Source organism: Takifugu flavidus, chromosome 11, assembly GCF_003711565.1.
Source record: "Takifugu flavidus isolate HTHZ2018 chromosome 11, ASM371156v2, whole genome shotgun sequence".
In the NCBI taxonomy this organism is placed as follows: domain Eukaryota; kingdom Metazoa; phylum Chordata; class Actinopteri; order Tetraodontiformes; family Tetraodontidae; genus Takifugu; species Takifugu flavidus.
Window position 1 is genome coordinate 4,289,282 of NC_079530.1, and position 17,871 is coordinate 4,307,152.

At 44.9% G+C, this 17,871-nt stretch overlaps 2 protein-coding genes across 8 annotated transcripts; one reads left to right on the forward strand and one right to left on the reverse strand.

Moving 5' to 3' along the window:
- Positions 1-24: 24 nt before the first annotated feature.
- Positions 25-3,914, forward strand: znf365 (zinc finger protein 365). Of its 2 annotated transcripts, none has more exons than XM_057047802.1 (6): positions 25-200; positions 734-1,297; positions 1,382-1,691; positions 2,049-2,205; positions 2,269-2,312; positions 2,642-3,914. In XM_057047802.1, the coding sequence occupies exons 2-6, from the start codon at positions 739-741 to the stop codon at positions 2,841-2,843; spliced, it is 1,272 nt and encodes a 423-aa protein (XP_056903782.1). In that variant the 5' UTR covers positions 25-200; positions 734-738; the 3' UTR covers positions 2,844-3,914. The 2 variants fall into 2 exon arrangements, with proteins under 2 accessions (XP_056903782.1, XP_056903783.1); XM_057047803.1 differs by having other exon boundaries at positions 87-292.
- A 1,104-nt stretch (positions 3,915-5,018) lies between these two features.
- Positions 5,019-17,693, reverse strand: LOC130533939 (inactive ubiquitin carboxyl-terminal hydrolase 54-like). 6 transcript variants are annotated; one of them, XM_057047750.1, is made up of 20 exons: positions 17,551-17,693; positions 16,315-16,527; positions 14,726-14,818; positions 14,516-14,650; positions 14,333-14,446; positions 14,132-14,214; positions 13,028-13,130; positions 12,806-12,952; positions 12,496-12,645; positions 11,607-11,769; positions 10,601-10,729; positions 9,949-10,480; positions 9,530-9,610; positions 9,291-9,455; positions 9,026-9,138; positions 7,603-8,148; positions 7,434-7,531; positions 7,225-7,325; positions 5,714-5,823; positions 5,019-5,594 (listed from the first exon to the last, which is right to left on the reverse strand). In XM_057047750.1, the coding sequence occupies exons 2-13, from the start codon at positions 16,465-16,467 to the stop codon at positions 9,577-9,579; spliced, it is 1,836 nt and encodes a 611-aa protein (XP_056903730.1). In that variant the 5' UTR covers positions 16,468-16,527; positions 17,551-17,693; the 3' UTR covers positions 5,019-5,594; positions 5,714-5,823; positions 7,225-7,325; positions 7,434-7,531; positions 7,603-8,148; positions 9,026-9,138; positions 9,291-9,455; positions 9,530-9,576. The 6 variants fall into 6 exon arrangements, with proteins under 6 accessions (XP_056903730.1, XP_056903729.1, XP_056903734.1 ...); XM_057047749.1 differs by having other exon boundaries at positions 9,530-9,648; XM_057047754.1 differs by having other exon boundaries at positions 9,936-10,480.
- Positions 17,694-17,871: the final 178 nt, after the last annotated feature.

Consider the following 17,871-nt stretch of genomic DNA (forward strand, 5'->3'; position numbering starts at 1 on the left):
GTGTTCTGGGCAAAAGTCTAGGATTCTTGGTGTATTTTGAAAGGGCCAACAGGATGCGTGGCTGTTGCTTGTAACTTGACTGCGGTGTTCGGCGTCTGTGTGTCCGGAGGATGAATGACATCATGTGGGCTGTGGTGTACCCAGGACATGACACCGTCACAAACTGACGTCTACAAGTGTTTCACTTCAAACGGGTCCAGGTACGGTCGGGTTCTTCCGCTCAGCCGTGTTTGAACGAGGTTTTTTCCCGCTAGCTTATGTTAGCCTAGCCTAACAGAGGCTAACTGATCAGGTAAAGCCGATTTGACCTGTTCGGTTCAGACACAATAGGTGGGACTGAAGATGCACGTTTATTGGGTTTCATTTCTGCTTTTACTTTATTTCTAAACTATTGTCAGCTCATTTAGTCATTATATCACGTTGGGGAGCAGATAATTACATATTTAAAACTGTTTTCCAGCTGCTCTTCATGTGGGCATTTGAGTCGTTGTTTCTTTATCCGTTTTCAGTGGAATAAACATTTCAAGTGTTTTGTCACTTCTGTTTCACACGTTTCCTCACGCACAAATCAGCCTTTTCCAGGCTTTGTTCTGTTGTCTACCTCGTGTAGACATGTGTTAATAGAGCAGCTAGGTGGATTATTGAGGACTGATTGGTGAATTAAGGTGGAGGCGTCCACCTGAATCAAAGGAATACTAGTAATGGCCATTCTCTGATGTTCTTTCTCTTCCAGGTGTGATGCAACAGAAGTTGCATTGTAAAGGTTCTGGTTCTTTCCTCCTGGAGAGGAACGGACAGGCCTGCGGTGCCAATGTGCTCTCCAGTGACTCTCCGTTGCACTGTCCTCGCTGTGGTAGCAAACGTTTCTGCAGCCTGGCGTCACTCTGCACTCACCTGGAGTACCGGCACTCCTCCCGTCCACCAGAGGAGCTCACCACTGGCTTTAGCATCACCGGTAAACCACCTGACCCACTGACCTCAGCGGCAATCCCCTGGCATGACACTAGCCCTCCAGCCTACAGGGGGCAGCAGAGCACACAGCAAGGGGCTCATGCTCATTCCCTCAGTGACAACAGGGATTACAGTTTCGCCCAGGCATCTGAAAGACGGCGCACACAGAGCGTTGGGGTGGGGACGCAGGTTGAGACAGGACCAGATGATGCACAACAAGAGGAAGGGGAAAAAAGGGAAGGAAGTATGGATGAAGGCTGTTTCAGCCCTCTTCGGCTCCCATTTTCTCCTGCTGATCGCCCCTTAGATTTGGACCTGGAGCCGGACCTGGATCTGAATCTAGTTGGTAAGTTGAACTATGAAAAGATCTGGGCTGAGGCAGCTTCTGGAAGAGCTGGTGTTTGCCTAAAAACAACCATCTTCCCTCCAGAGCCGACTTCCTTCTCCAGGCTGGAGACAGCAGCAGCCTCATCCACTGTGCACCGGCAGCTGGCCGGAATCCTTCGGGCTGCCGATGGCACCATGCAACAGCAGCTGGTATGGGTGAGCACAGAGCTGGCCCAGACGGACACGGAGCTGCTGTGTGAGCGCGCTCACTCACAGCACCTGGCTCAGGAGAGACAGGAAGTGGCTGAGAGAGAGCGCTCGCTGAGCCGGCAGGTGGATGTGGCTGTCATGGTGATCGCTGCGCTAAGAGAGCAGCTCAATGCTTCTGAGAACCAGCTGGAGCAGCGAGAGAGGTGCAGATGATGTCATGGTGATGTCATGATGATGTCATGAGACATGAGCTCTAGTCAGTCAGAAATAAAATAGTCAGTCAGTTTAACCCAATCAGAGAAAACCCAATCTCTCATTTTTGTTTTTTAAAATCTTGATCTTTAAACATTTTAAGGTTTTTTTAAGAGCTTCTCTTTAGCTGCAGAGATGTAAACGCCTCGGATGTTGTGGTGTTTACCTGAGTTAGTAACTGCTAAGGCTAAACATGCTGTGATGCTTCGCTGGTTTGTTACTGGACTAACTGACTGGATGTCTCAAACCAGTAGTGACTGCGCTCTGCTCACGAATGGGCAGCAGGTCACATGATGGTTTGTGTGCAGGGAGGTCATAACCATCCAGAAGTTTCTGGATGTGGCAACACAACAGGAGAAAAGTGGTAAAGTTCGAATCCAGCGTTTCATCGAGGACCTGCTGAGCCGTATCGCTCTGGCTGAAAGGCTGCTGGATTATTACCAGGCTAATGGCAGCCACCAGCAGGTACATCAGCTGCAGAAATACAGGCAGCTTGAGCTTGATCTCTGACCTTTGTTGTGTCCACAGGAGCAGCCAACCGATATAGGATCACATCTAATCAATAACAGCAAGTAAGTCGGATGTGATCAGACATTTCAGCAGCAGTCAGTAAATTCTGAGCAGACCTGAATCATTTCATTTGATGATCAAGTTTTAGAGGAGGGGCCAAAGTTAGGGCGGAGGAGCCAAAGTAAAGGGTAATTTATTGTAAAAATAATCATTTGGCTATGATCAAAGTTTTGATTTTTTGCCTCTAATAAAGTTAAGATTTTTCATCAAAAGGTTTTAAACAGTTAATTTTCTCCTTTGATCTTTTACATTTCAGATGATTTGAATCTTTGGTGCAGAAAGCAGCATTGTTTAACTGATTTCTTCCCATCTGACTTCCCATCTGTTCCAGGTCAACAGGAGGTCAGCTGTCCTTTTCTGGTCTCTGTGACAACAGAAACTATCCCTCGCAGTCTGGCGGCCAGCGCCTTTTCTGCCAATCAGGAGCAGATCGGGAGCGTCTGGCTCAGTCGTCACGCCTGTTTTGTCGCCCTGAACTCAGAGATGACATCTGGAATCAAAATTGGCGCCGGTCAGCCGGGCACGAGGCGTAGGACGGAGAAGGAAACCCAGAGAGGTCGACTGACCATGTACTCATTCTAGTGCCAACCAGTGGAAAGGCCTCGAGGATCACAAGCATTATTAGTGATCAAGTTTGGAATCATAACCGAATTCTTTAACCCAGAAAACCAACAAGCATCAGAACATTCAGAATCCTGTTTTTAAAAAACCTGAGACTGTCCAAAAACTGCTTCATCCATTAAACTGAAGCTGGTCAGGAAGGCTTGAACTGGGAAAAAGTTTTAAACATAGAACCTGTTAGCCCAGTTATCATCTTAATCAGTTAGCCCAGTTATCATCAAAATATCTGTGCTTTAGAGAACCTTCAGGTAAATGTGTTTGTTTCATCTGCAGTTAAATGGTGGATGTAAATGACGCCTTCTTGTGGTTAAACTTGTGGTTACTTCCTGTTAGAAACTCGATCGTCGTCATCATGTGGTCTCATCTCCGCTGTTGTTAAGCTAAACTCCATCATTACTGATCATTGACATCAATAAAAATGGCATGTCGTGTTTCCCGATAGAACATTAGCATTAGCCCCAGTGTTTCATATGAACTGAGCAGCCATCTTGGTTTCAGACCTGACATTTTGTTTAGTGTGTTAGCTGGCAACATTTGAACAAATTTCAGAATAAACAGCAGTTCTTATGTCTTTAAATCTCAAAAATATTTAATGCTGACTTTCTCCTGCGTGAACCTCAATATTTCATGTTTGATTGGTCAGATTATCAAAGTGCTGACAGATTCAAATAAACCATTCACTGACGTTACTAAGCAACTTTTCATGCTGAAAAAAAGCAGTCGATATTTTTGAAAGTTTTTGGTTTGAACTGCATAAATGAAGGTTCTTTATTCAAACCACGGGCCACTATTCATCATCTGCATAGATTTGGCCAGCACATGTACAGTACTGTAAATGTAACATTGCTTCTCTATCGCCACATGAATCATGTTTAAAGTGACTTCCACACCAGGATGCATTTATTTAGCTAGCTCCTGTGTGCATCAGTGGTCATCAATCTTGTTTCCTGGTTACATGTAAATATTAAAGATGTACAACATTTGGTGAGTTGTGCAGTGAAAATACTAACATTGTGTGTCATTTGATGGGTCAATCAGCAGGGGAACATGGTCTTGGTGGTCTCCGCCCACTCTTATTTGTCCATCTCCAATCAGAAGAATAAGGGAGCCCAGTAAAGCCAGTGGGGAGTACTGTTAACCCAATAACAAAGGAAACATTAAAATGACACCACTCATCATCAGAACTGTGCATGATTAGCTTTAATATAGATTTTAATTGGATGTGCCTACTTGGAGGAGTCCACCCCTTGTTATCCTCCTTTTTTTCCTCCATCAAAAAGTTTGGCATGTATCTCCTCCTATGCGCTTTGGCTTAGAGACACCAAACTTTCCCAGAACCTGGCTAAATTATGGGAATTAGTGGCTATGACTTTTCTTGTAATTAGTCCTGGGGGTGGCAAAGATGTACTTGTTTTCAAGGCCTTTAAATCCCATTGTAACTAATAGAGTCCTGGAATTTAACCCCAGGTTTGATGCTCCAGCATACATTCACCTAGAAAGGCGTGGGGCATTTCTTAAGCACCTGGAAAATGCCCTCTCGACCCTTTTCAGCTCTAGTTAGAGCCGGAGACCACGTGACCTAGAGCGGAGCAGCAGAACAATTCAGATCAAAAATCTGCAGTTGTCTTGCGGTTCTAACGAACCTGGCTTCGATAGAATTGGACGGCGTTAAGCAGTCCAAATCAGCATTTTTACGTCCAATCACCTGATCACGAATCTGCATGTGTGTGTGTGGGGGGGGGGGGTGGAGTAGCTCACAGGCATTGTGCAGGTGCTGCACAACATGGCACTGCATAACATGCACTCAATTGACTTGGTGGGGGGGGGGCAACAGGCAGACATGGGGGGGCAGAGACCGGCCAGAGGGTGAGGCACACCCTGACAATTTCTGCGGGATTGTCTAATCATTTCTAATTTTGCACATTTCACAACTAAATAATCACAACGGTTAGTTTGACTTGTTAATAGCAATAGAGTCACCTAAAATAAAGTTCTCAGTGCTTGGAATGTTTTCAATGTTTTCATCACCTCAGTTCTACAACGTGGAGAAATGCATGAGACTTTGTTAAAATCAAATGAAAACTTGGTCAAATACCCCAAAAAATGGTTTTATTGCTTAAATGAGACTAAATGTCAGATGCAACCTTAGGTTTTAGATACGGACATGAACAAATGTTCACTCTGAAAAGGTCAAAAAGTCCAGTGGAAAAACAGACTGCTCCACTTTCTGATGCATATCCTTCATTTCCTGTTTACCTTCTGCTGAAGATCCAGCTCCATCCACCAGAATGTCTGTCCAGGATTATTAGTACCTGCTGTAGGATGTGATGTGAACAGAAGCCAGTGTGTCTGTGGGATCCAACTGCCTGTAGTCATGACGGCGCCACTTGTTGTCCGCAGGACGTCAAGACCAAGGGGCTGGGCTGAATCGTGCTTTGATGTATAGCAGGTCAATGGCGGTGGCTAATGGCGGCAGGACAGTGTAGCGTAGACACTCTGGGGAGCCAGGCTGGGTCCAGATATGTGCCCAGGCACAGCAGAGATGGAGGGGGTGGGTGGAGCTCGTGGAGGAGCCCATGGAAGAGTTCCATACATCAATGCAACACTGTGATCTGAGAGTGCATGATGGCAGTCAGACAGAACCAGAACTGGCTGGTGGGCTCCTGCAGGTGGGGGGCAAAGATGAAAGAGAATGATGATTGTCCTTATTAGCAGCTCAGAAATCTCAGCTTAACCTTTATGATAATTATTCTACTAAACTAAACTTTATACTAAAAACAACCTGGAAGTGGGAACCATCACATCATGAAGAACTGCTTATTTAAAGATCTCCAGGAGGCAGGGCTTGTGCTTGTAGGCAACAATGTCAGGTTCAGGTGCTGAGGGGCCCCGCTGTCGCAGGGTTAGGTGGGAGGAGCAATCAGCAGGGCAGGAGGTGACAGGGGCGGTGAGGGAGGTGGAAGGTGGGGGGGCCCAGATGACAGTAAGGGAGAAGGTGAAAATAGAAGAAAAGAGATAACAGAAGAATGAAAATGAAAAATGTCTCTAAAGAAACAAATAGGTGATGTCATGTTTGATCACAATAGTAAGTTTGAAAGGGACGGAGCTGCAGCGTCACATCCTTTTACCCAAACGAAGATGGCGTCGCCTTTCCGTCACATAGGCTGTGTCCGAAACCACCCCCTATACCCTACATAGTGCACTCAATCGTGTGGACGCCATTTTGAAATAGTGTCCGAATTCTTAGTGAGCATCGCGAGTGCACTCAATGTATCCCACAATGCACTGCAAAAAGTAGTGTACAACCGATGCACCCGAACTCGGTAATATATCCCATCAGCCTTTACGGTATCACGTGATAATCTGTCAATGGCGGGTAAACGAGCAGACATGACGTACAAATGTATGTAATATAATGTTATTATTATATGCTATTTGTTTCACATATCTTTTAAATCTGTTACAGAAACTGGTAGATAAAATGTAAAAAAGAATATATTAAATTGTATAGTTGTATTGTTGTATTTGTAATATTAAATTGTTTAAATCAAGTTAACTTCCATCAAAGATTGCTTTCTTCGCATCATATGGTTGATAACAAATGCTTTATTCAAAGTTTAAATTTAATTGATACAGTTTTTGATTTTGAAATGAAAACTATTTACATAAACACACACACACACATAAAGAAATTGCATTTATCCTATTGGGATTTTTTAATAACTATTTACAAAAATGGAACACAAAAATTTTTCAAATTAAGAGGAACCAGCTAGGTTCAACAGACATCATGCTCCAAAACGCTGGATTATGAAGACCAGTCCTAAATGTATATATATATTTGAGAATGTACCATCATGTCATGGCGTGAAAATCTCACTAATTATTTGAGATAATAAGGAAGTGTTATGTTATTATTATTGACATTAATATTTCAATCTATTATTATTATATAAAGATAATAATAGGGTAAAATATTGCATTTTCAAAGAAACGACCGCTAAATGTGTTTGGGTATGTTTCGGATGGGTTAAAATAATTAAATGGACCTGGCCACTTTTCCCGGCGACCGGTTCGTTATTATTATGCGACAACATTACGTCATTTTACGTGCGCCGTAGTGTCCGTAGTGTCCGAAAGCTAACTTTGAATTGAGTGCGCTACGTAGTTCACTCAATCCATGTCCCCCATGTAGTGAGTAGTGAATAGGGAACGAGTGTGTGGTTTCGGAAACAGCCATAATGTCAAAAGTAAAACTGGAAGTTCCCACCCACATTCCATCTGTCCAATCACCTGGCTAGGGATGTGGCTGAGGCAGTTCCATTCAGACAGCGTGAGATGCATCGCAGATTCTCTGCACCGTTGTTTTCACCTCTTCCTGCCGGCGGCAGCAGCTGGAGAACAATTACAAATAATACATGATCCATCTTTAAGATTCTCATTGCTCTAATCTGACACATACATTACACATAATACACCAAGCATACATTTTTACAAGATACCTTCTGAGGCAGGTCGACCAGCGTCCTGTAGGCAAACTTCTCCAACTCAGCAGTTGGTGTCTTAGACGGAGGAGAACTTGACAGCATCCTCCTCACACCTACACACACATACACACACACACAGTCATGGATAGTGTCAGCGGGGTTTGATCTTCCTCTCCGTTCTAACCTGGTTTGTATTTGAATGAGAGGGTGTTGGATGGCAGATGCCCTGGTGCATGTTGGGAGCCTTTAGTAATTCTGTTGCCACCTGAGAGCCATAGTGTTGCCTGACATTCTCTGCCTGACGTTTCATGGGCTGGGTTGCTCTGGAGTCCTGAACTGAGAACGGGCACCCAGACCAGTGACACTGGGTCAGACTACAGGAGGGTGAGTTAATTTAGGGTCTGATTTGTGGATGAACAGCAGAATAACCAGTGTTGTGTTGGTCCTTTTGAAAAGGGGACCACTTCCTGAATGGGTAAGTAGAAAGTGGGGTTGAAGGGGGCGGGGGGGTGGAGAGAGGGGTCTCCTAAAATCAGAGCAGGGGCCTCCACTTCTCCTGACGTTCCTGGGTGAACCTCCAGGAGCAGGTCCAGCTGTGGACACGGGTGGACATGCTGAGGTTAATTCGGGGTGGGGAAGCTTAATGAGACAGGAAGACGTGGCCTGACTGTCCTTACTCGCAGCTGAGTGGTCATCTGTCAGAAGTACCTGGAGCAAGAGTGGTTGATTCCTAGAGAGTGAGCGAGAGACACGGAGAGAGGGACAGTGATAGCAGTCACATTTTATGCTGTAAAAGTGAAGGTAAACACCTGCGCAGGTGTCCACAAGACCGGTAACACTAATTTCTGCTACTTTTCATTAAACTTTGGCAACTGTTGCTAGGTTAAGATTCCATCATTGAAATCACACTAACTGAAGACATTTTGTCTGACGTGACATTAGCAAAGAGACAATTTATCTTAAATAACCTTTAACGACTACGATTTAATAAATTGAAAAAAGTAGAAAACTGACAACAAGCACGTTTTTACAGATAAAGGACTTAGAGTAGAACAGAAGCAAAAGTTTAGACTAGACGGAACAAAACTGAACTTTAGTTTCCTGACATCGACTCAGGTAAAAGGTGAAGGGGAGGAAGCAGCACCTGTGATTGGTTAACCAGAGTTCCTCCATTTGGCTCGATTTGGGATCGATTCAACACATTTAACTCCACACACACCTGATTGCAGACTGTTACTTTTCCTGATGTATCACTGCAGCCGACTGTGGTCACAGGCTCTGCCCTATAATATCAGTGGCTGAAGTTTGACCGTGTCAAATGACAACACAGTACAAAACAAAAACAAAGAAGAAATTATGAAAAATAAAATTGGACCATGCCAAATGATTTATGATTAAAGCTTTTTTACATCTGAGAGAAAGAAATGTATGGAAGACATAAAACATAGAACACATTGTGATACTAAATTCATAAACTTAAAAAAAGCCCCTCAAAATTCTATAAACTTAAAAAATGAAGAACCTTACTCAAACTTACACACATTTGGCTGTAACAGGTGAGATGAGGGTGTTTTTGTGTGCGTGAGGCGGAATCACACTGATCTTACACTCTGCTTCACTGACAGCTGACAAAGCGGCGTTGATGTCACCCGCCTGCTCCAGACGCACCAACTGGTCGAGCAGAAGCTCTGCCTCTGACACACTATGCTCAAAACTGTTCCTGTGGAAGAGGTCACACACACACAGATTTATGTGTCAGCACTGTGGAAAATTTCTGCTGTCCATCCCAAAAAAAACAATCTCCTGCTCTCTCCCTTCCTCTTTCTCCTTCCCTATCCCTCCCTCTCTCTTCAGCCTTCTGGATCCACACACCCTGGATCTGGAGCTGGTCAAGGTCCAGGTACTTGCTCGGTTGGGGGTTGAAGCCGAGCACCACCCCTCTCTGCTTCTCCTCTTGTCGCTGCTGCTCCTCCTCCCTGGTTCTCCTCTGTACCTCCTCTTGCAACTCATCAAGCTCACTGAGGTAGGTAGGTGGCACTATTTCAAAAACACAAGTTATGAGGGCAGATCTCTATTTACTGCCCAAAGGCCCCTCGGTACAGAGGTCCTACCAAAGCTCCCCATGCTGGCAGAGCTACATTCCTGCAGCAGTGTGCCACTACTCTTTGATCAGATGTTCCTCCGTGATGGAGCTGTGGATGAGGACAAAGGTTCCTTTACAGCAGACTCCCTGAAGGAAGGAGATACAAGTCCTGATGAATAACCAGAAATTAAAGATTTTGTGAAATCACATCGCCCCCTCAGGGACAAATAAGTTCCTTTGATGCATCTACAACAGTGAGGATGTCTACACCAGTGAGGACATCTATACTAGGGAGGACATCTGCACTAGTGAAGACATTTAAACCAGTGAGGACATCAATACTAGGGAGGACATCTGCATCAGTGAGGACATCCGCACCAGTGAAGACATCTGCACAAGTGAGGACAGCAGGATACAGACTCTTCTGGACAAACCGATGGAGCTCACTGTTCTCCAGGCTTCAGGTCCCGGCTGATGGGGCTGCTGTTCCTCTCGCCGCTCTCATAACCAATCTCCATCCTCTGTATCAGCTTAGAAGAAAGGGGCGAAGGAGACAGCTCTGCTGGAAGCCGGCTGCTGTAACTGATGGGTAGAGATTCACCAGTTTCTTGAGGAACTGTGGGGGAGGCCCCTGGAGCTTCCCCTTCAGGTCCCAGCAGGCTGTACCCTCCCTGCTTCCTCCTCTCTCTGGTGAAGATGGAGTCAATGTTCAGCACCTCTCGTTGGGGCCTCCATGCTGGCCTGCACCTTCCGGAGCCAGCTCGTTCATAAAAACTGGACTTTGACTCAATGCTGGTGTCAGCTTTCCAGTCCAGGGGTTTACTGGAGGAGCTGGGAGTAGTGTTGCTGGAAGAGGAGGAGGAGAGTTTTCGACTGTGGTTGATGATGCTCATCGTCTCCTTAAAATCTCGGAGGAGACTAATGGAGGAGGAAGGTTTAAGGAGGCGGTGAGGAACCTGCTGCTCCCTCAACGTCTCGCCTGGGGGGAAAAATCCAAGATGACCTTTGATCCCTGAGTAACAGCCTTCAATAAACTGAACGATTGATAAGATGGTTGTTGATGATGATGATGATGATGATGATGACGACACACATCTACCCTCACTGTGGTAGCCTGCCAACAAGGCTTCGTTGTCTGTTCTAGATTGTTGGTGGCGGCTCGAGCTCTGCCTCTTGTCTCCTGACACGCGTCCTTTCCTCAACAACTGCCCTCTGTTGGTCAGGTGGTCTATGACAGGAACAGAACAACACAATAACGTAGAAGGGCAGACTATGATTGGCTGTTGCTGTATTAAAGGGAATTTTCACAGTATGGTTTTCTAACATTTATTTCACTAACAATAATAATTAATTAAATGTTTTATAAATCCATGAAGATTCTTCTAAAAGTGTTTATTTATAAATTTATTATCATGAAAAATCTGCTGATGAAAAAAATTGACCTCATGTATGAATCAACTTCTATCAGGGAGAATTCAAATTTTCCATGTGTCCTTTAATCATTTAGTGTGCGTGATTTATGAAGTTGGGGCATTAGTAGCTGTCTGGCAGAAGGATGGTTCTTGGTTCACAGTCTAGGCAAAATCTGGGAGGTGTTCTGGTAATATGGAGAGGTGCCAGGACACTTTCAGAGCATTGCCGAGGTACCCTTGAGCAAGGTACCGAACCCCCAAATGCTTACATACAGTTTTGCAATGAGCTGGGGACTCATCCAGGGTTGGACTTGCCTGTATGCAGCTGGGACAGATTCCAGGAAGGGATAAAGTAGTTTACGAAGTTTTATACTTCATTGTTCAGATGGAAAATTGAATGCTGTCAAAAATGTAAAAGCGTGCAGAGCTGCGCTGGTGCAGACGATGGAGTCCTGCCTGAGTAGGGATTCATGGTTTGAGTGTGAGATCAGGCAACACGAGTACCGGTATCTCTCTGTTGATGACTCGGTGCGAGTGTCACTGGAGATGGACTACTCACAGCCTGGCCAACAGGGGGCAGAGGGGCAGGGTCAGTTGTGACGCAACCAAACAACACCGCATCAAGGATCATGCGTCAGTCAGCTAGTCATGGAGCAGTAGCAGCTTGGCTAACCTTGTGACTATTATCATTACCTGAGTCCTCACTGTCATAACACAACCTGTTGAAGTGATAAAGGTCGAGCCGCAGATCCTGTGCTGGCACCGGCGTGCCCCGCGGGTTAGCATATAGCAACAGCAGAGGCTGGTAGTGACCTTTGATGCAGCGAGAGACCACGTCCTTCCATTGTGGACCAATCTGCAGATGACAGACAGCCAATCACAACCTGAAAATATCGGCAATATTTCTCAGATTCTCAGCTGGACATGGGTCCAGATCAGGACATGGGTCCACCCACCGCATGTGCCAAAAATACTCCTGATCCAAGCCTGAAGAAGTACATTTAAACTATTTTTGAACAGTTGCATTTGTCTGACATGAAAGAGAAGCTGCTCTGATTAAAGTCAACCTTCCTCTTCCAAAAGTCCAGATTTCCATTCAAAGAGCCAAAGACCAACAAGCATGTGAAAGAAACTGTGACCGCTCCCTTGTTCTGCCTGCAGTTACCAATAACGGAGGGAAATCCTGCTTTTTATCAATGGCAGAGAGAGAGACAGGGAGAAATGAGAGAGAGGGGAGAGAATTGGGAAGAGAGAGATGGGAAAGAGAGATAGACAGGGGAAGAGAGACAAGAGGAGACAAAGAGAAAGGAGTTGTAAAAAAGGTTTTCTTGTAAATTTTTGGCAGTTAAACTTTTTCTTTAAAATTGAGGCTTTTTCCATTTTTTCCTAAACCTTTTTCATTGATTGTTTTTTTTATTGCTTCATCTGTTTGACAGAGAAAAAGATTCACTTGAAAGATTCTCCGCTCACAGATTTGTCTGCTGGCAATAAAAATCGCTACATTTCTGAATAGTTATTTTTTGTCAGATGTTTCTGTAAATATTATTTCATGATCAAATCTTATTTCTGAGATCAAAGCGACCTCTTTGACATGAGCATCGTCGAAGTACATCCAGCGTCGCATCCTGGTCTGGAAGAAGAAGGTGGAGTAATGTCGGCCGTAGTAGCACACTATGCCCACTAGGTAGAGCTCTGACTGGCGAGCCTTCTCCTCCGTCACTCTGGAAAACAACTGCAGAAGACCACAGAAGAAGAGACGTGTCCTCCGCTGTTACACTGAAAGTCGGTTCCTGTTATGAGCTGATGAGAACATTCTTGAGAGCTCATCCTGACAATGAACCAGGGATGAATGTTGGAGGAGAGACCAGCGAGTGGCTGGATCTTTGTCTTACATCTCCCAGATGGAGACACGTTCCCAGTGCGTGGATAACGTCCTCGGCGAGGTCAGAGTGCTCTGAATCCCAGACCAGTCCGATGGTAACGACCTCGGGACTGTTGAGGAGAACCCGGCTTGTCTGGAGCTTCTGCCCACACTGACCCTGACAACCAGGAGGAGCAGATGTTCACAGAGGAGTTAACATCAAGCTGTGCTAGGGACCACAAAGGCGTCTTACGGGACAGTTGCGAAGGTCGCCCATACTGGCATTCCTCAACAGTTCACCAAACATTCTGGGTGTGGCTTGCTCCCGAGACGCCAACATCTTCAGAGCCTGGTTGCTGAGAAGGAAGAGGAGGGGAGGAGATGATTGAGCCGAGCTTCCTGTTATCAATGTGCAGAAATGATCAGTTCACATAAAGAGAAAAAATGGCAAAACTTTTCTAAACTTCCTATTTTATACTTTCCACTTATTGAATTTAAGTTTTAAAAAAAATACTGATACGGTTACAGATTTGGTTCCATAGATCTACTACAACAACTTGAAACAGTAAGTGCCCCCGAGGTTGAAGAGTAAATCCTGCTGGACAAACTTTGATACTGCAAATATAGCATTGGTTAACTGCTTCCACTGGGCCCAAAAACTCTTTTTCTTAGGCTAACATGGTGAAAGAGATGTCTAGAACTCAGCCAATAAATAAATATGGGTGTGGTTAATACCGAGAGGCTGGGCTGTGTCTGAAATCACTTCCTGTTCCCTGTATACAGAACGCTACAGTGTATGTCACTCACATTTTCCCGGAACCATGGGAAAATTGTCTGCAATATGGAAAAATAATGTACTGATACATTGCACGAATACAAACTACAACCATGAACAACATTACATGAATAACATGAAAATCGACATGATTTCAAGTTGAAATGATGGCAGGAGAGGCAGAAGAGTAGAAAAGAGCAGGAAAATAACCAAGAATGACAGGAAAAGGTGAGATTGTGACTGAGCCAAAAGCAGCTCTTCGACCAACCAAACATCTTCATCAGTCAAGGGGGATGACTGAGGTTCACCAGTCTGGGTCAGGAGAAAAGCACAGAGGAACCAGGGAGGACCTTCACAGCTCGTTATCCAGCATATGCTGCTCATCAAAGTGGTTATATTAAACTCTAGTCTGGTTGATAGATGGACTAACCCTAACCCTGGTCCCCACTCATGAACTGGGAGACTGTTTAGGGAGCTGCTAGAAAAGTTCATCAGGTTTAAGAATGTCAGTTCTGTTCTGTTAATATTGTAGCCATTTCTAATATCAAATTAGACATTTTAAAGAATAACACACACACTCACCACAGTGAGGTGGTGGAGATGTAATGGACCATCTGACTGAAGGGTAGAGGTTGTGATGATCCTCCACAGTTGCTGCACACACACTGAAACACACAGAAACATAATGTTCCTGCTGATAAAGAAACCAGGAATTTCTTAGGTACTCGTGGACATCACTGTGGTCATGGTGGCTGCAGTACCAGAACCCGAACAGGCCCTCACCTGTTCCAAAAGCATCATGGAGAACTTCTGGTGAGGGATACAGTGTCGTGCCATGCAAAAATCATCTTTAGTCTCGTCTACCATGTGGAAGTGAATCCTCATCAGAATATTCTCCTGCAGGAATGCAGAGACAAGTGTGATCATCAGAATCAGGACCCTGTCTGGGCTGAAGGCGACTCTTACAAAACACTCCGCTGCATCGTCCATGATGCCGAGCTGAAACCGCCGCTCATCCTGGAAAGCTTTGGCGAGAGCGCTGCGAAGTGTGTCAGAGGGGAGAACTTTCTCACTGCTGTACTGGAACTGAGCAAAGATATTCTGAAACGAAATAGATAAGCAGGTCAGCAGGGGGTGCCACCACTGGTCCGCCTCACCTGACACATACAATCTCACCTTCAGAGCGCAGAAAATACATGAGTCCTCCAAGCATTTGTGATGGATCAGCCGACGGAAGCTTCGGCGAAAGATGTCCAGGTGCCACAGAACCTGGAGAATAAAATAGCACATATTTAGATTGATCAATACACGTTTGATTAGCTCAGCATAAACATGTAGCTCATGTTGTCTTTCATTCTTCATCATTATGCTCCAGGAGGATTCGAGAAATTATTTTCCTTAAAAAATTTCCCATCAAAAATATAGATCATTAAAATTCCACAAGACTACGTGTGTGTGTGTGTGTGTGTGTGTGTGTGTGTGTGTGTGTGTGTGTGTGTGTGTGTGTGTGTGTGTGTGTGTGTGAGACCCTATCCCCGCTCTATTTACACATGTGAATTATACTGACTGGATGTGAATCTGGGCATCGTTCTGAGTAAACTACACCATCAGTTCAGGACAGATTTTAATGAAGAGTGGTCCTGAATGGGCAGAGCCATCTGTCTCAAGAAGACCATAGGATCTTTGGCTCTATTCAAATTTTTTCATTTAATCAAATAATGTAATAACCAATAAATTGAGGCTCATTTGCTCATTGTTGAGGATCAATCACCAAGCATGATAGGAAATGAAGGAGCTGCTTGAATTGATGGTGTTTGTGTTTCCTGGTTTGGGAACGAAGAATGTTCCAGGTTTGACTTATGTCATCTTTAAACATAAACTGCAGATTTTAGCTTCTGTTGAGTCAGCGCTCCTGGAGGGCCTTGATTTTCTCCATCCTGTCCCCCCCACCAGCTCCAATCTGCTGTTCTCTTCCTGTTGGTGCTTGGACCACCATCTGTACCAACATGTGACATTATGATTCCTCTTGCTTCTTTGTAACATCCAAATTCTAAATAAATCCAAGTCCGTTGTATAAAATAACCCCATTTACATCAAAAAGAACATTTAAAAAAAAATCCAAAGTTGTACCATAAAGAAAATTTGATGCTTTAGTTTGTTCAACATGACAATTTGTTAACAAGCTTTAAAATTCTTCTGTGGTCTTTAGAGGTCCAGATCCACCCCATCTGGAGAAATGAAAGGCACCTGATCAACCCAGTCTTCTCAGGGTGCTGGTTTACTGCTGGTTCCATAACCTTTATCAGTTGGATTGGGGGTCCAGCCTTTAGCTATCAAGCCCCCTGCTGTGGAACCAGCTCAGTGCCCAGGTTCAGAAGATGATGAAGATGAAAACCTTCCTCTGTGACAGACTTTATTCTGTAGCTACAGACATTATGCTGGCTAAGATAATGCTAATAGAACAAGAGCAGCTGATCTTTAGCATCATCTTAGCGATGCTGCCATAGGCCGAGGCTGCTGGGAAACGTGATTACCTGACTTTCTGTCTCCTGACCACTTCATGGTTGCCTCTCCTCTCACCTACTCTGCTGTTCTCAGGTATCACGATCCCAAAGTTGTACTTTCACCTCCTGACCTCTCACCCAACTGAACCACTTGGTTTCAGTTCAGCAATTTCAGTTTTGTTGCTGTATTTGTCTGTTGTTTTGGTTGTGGTTTGATGTAGGGTCAGTGTGTGTATCATGTGTGTATAGCCATGTGTGTACCTGCAGGGCGCTGTTCAGGAAACAGCTGTTTTGTCCTGGTTCGTTGCTCAGACCTTTGCTGGGAATGATAGTTGTCATAGTGGGAGGCAGCAAAGCCCCCTGAATCCCACCACTGCCACTTCCTGACACAAACTGGTTCCTTTTCCAGGACATTTGTGTCCGTCTCTGCGGTCTCTCCCACTGTCTCTGTCTCTTCCTGAAGGACTCAACTTCCTGTTTGTTGTTGTAATGAAGTAAATAAATGATCAATCTTTTAAGAAATGCATCCATGACTAAAACACATTGAAGGAAGTTGAAGAGCATGGTTTCCTGTCATCTGCCATTGACCTTCACAAGCATGAGAAAGAAGCTCCACCATCTTATCTTTGTAAAGGTCAACGGTCAGGGCAGCAGGACAGAAAAGGCCATCAGTCAGGTTGTTAAGCAAGACTCTATTTAAAACAATAAAATGATATTTGAGAAGAATCTACTGGGGAGGTTCCATTATGAGGGACTGGGACAACCACAACCCATCCTCACAGTACAGGACGGTAACACATCAAACATTTTAGTCAATATGAACACCAGAAAAGGCCATCATATCTTGACCTGAGCTTTACTCAGCAGGCTCGGAACCTCAGCTGAGCAGGTACCAAAGAAGGAAAAGCTCCAGCTCCTCTCCCTCACCACTACCAATTACCCTGACCCAGTAGTGTCCAAACCTGGTCCTCTTGGCCCGCATCCCATTCGGGGTTTTGCCCCTCCAAGAGGTGTCCCTCCAACACACGTTTGTCTTTCAAAGTAAATATCATTTATGAAACATTTATGTTAAACTAGTCACCTGAGGTCAGTTTATCATATTTTCATCTACGCCCAAAAACCTATCTGAAGCAGTCGAAAATTAATCCTCATGAAACACGCCTCATAACTGTGTAAAAGTGGTCAGAGCACGCGGGAACTCTTTGCTAAATCTGCGTTATCTATTTCTTTCTTTTTAATTAATCTGCATTAAGCCGGTCCCTCCACTTTCGACGTGACGTCACTTCCAGCAAAGTTCCTACAGACAATGACAAAACCACAGCGGCACCAAGCACTCTGTCCGGGGCTTCGGGGCTCCGGCTCATCTGAAGAAACCGCTCAGCGCTCCGCAGGGCTGCGGCACCACCAACACCGTAATTCTAACTGGTCCATAAGTCCCAGCCCGGCCCCTGCTGCCTTCAAACATCAGCCCAGATAGAAAGACGGAAACCGGCTCACCTGTCAGCTGCAGGTCGCTGGAGGAGGCACCAATCCTGGTTGACTTGCAGGCAGGGTCCGATGCAGAGAACCGGAGACTGCAGCCAGTGTGAGAACGGCGGAACGGAGGGGGCGGAGCTACCACCTGTGTGTTTGTGCGCGTGTGCCTATCCCCATGCCTCTTCATGAACTATCGGAAATTATCGATACGTTGATTTATTTCAGCATTTCATTTTAAAAATGAAACCTATTTAGATTCAAAAGACTAATCTCCTGTAAAGGGTTATTTGTTGTCATGACTGACAACTAACGTCAACACACTGTCTCTGAAAAGGTTCCACA

Excerpts from the sequence above, each read along its gene's own strand:
- LOC130533939 (XM_057047749.1), bottom strand. The coding sequence starts at position 16,467 with ATGTCCTGGAAAAGGAACCAGTTTGTGTCAGGAAGTGGCAGTGGTGGG. Across the intron at positions 14,215-14,332 it reads CCATGATGCTTTTGGAACAG|TGTGTGTGCAGCAACTGTGG; the intron begins GTGAGGGCCTGT and ends TGTGTGTTTCAG. Across the intron at positions 13,131-14,131 it reads ATCTCCACCACCTCACTGTG|CAACCAGGCTCTGAAGATGT; the intron begins GTGAGTGTGTGT and ends CTTCCTTCTCAG.
- znf365 (XM_057047802.1), top strand. The coding sequence starts at position 739 with ATGCAACAGAAGTTGCATTGTAAAGGTTCTGGTTCTTTCCTCCTGGAG. Across the intron at positions 1,298-1,381 it reads CCTGGATCTGAATCTAGTTG|AGCCGACTTCCTTCTCCAGG; the intron begins GTAAGTTGAACT and ends TCTTCCCTCCAG. Across the intron at positions 2,313-2,641 it reads CATCTAATCAATAACAGCAA|GTCAACAGGAGGTCAGCTGT; the intron begins GTAAGTCGGATG and ends CATCTGTTCCAG.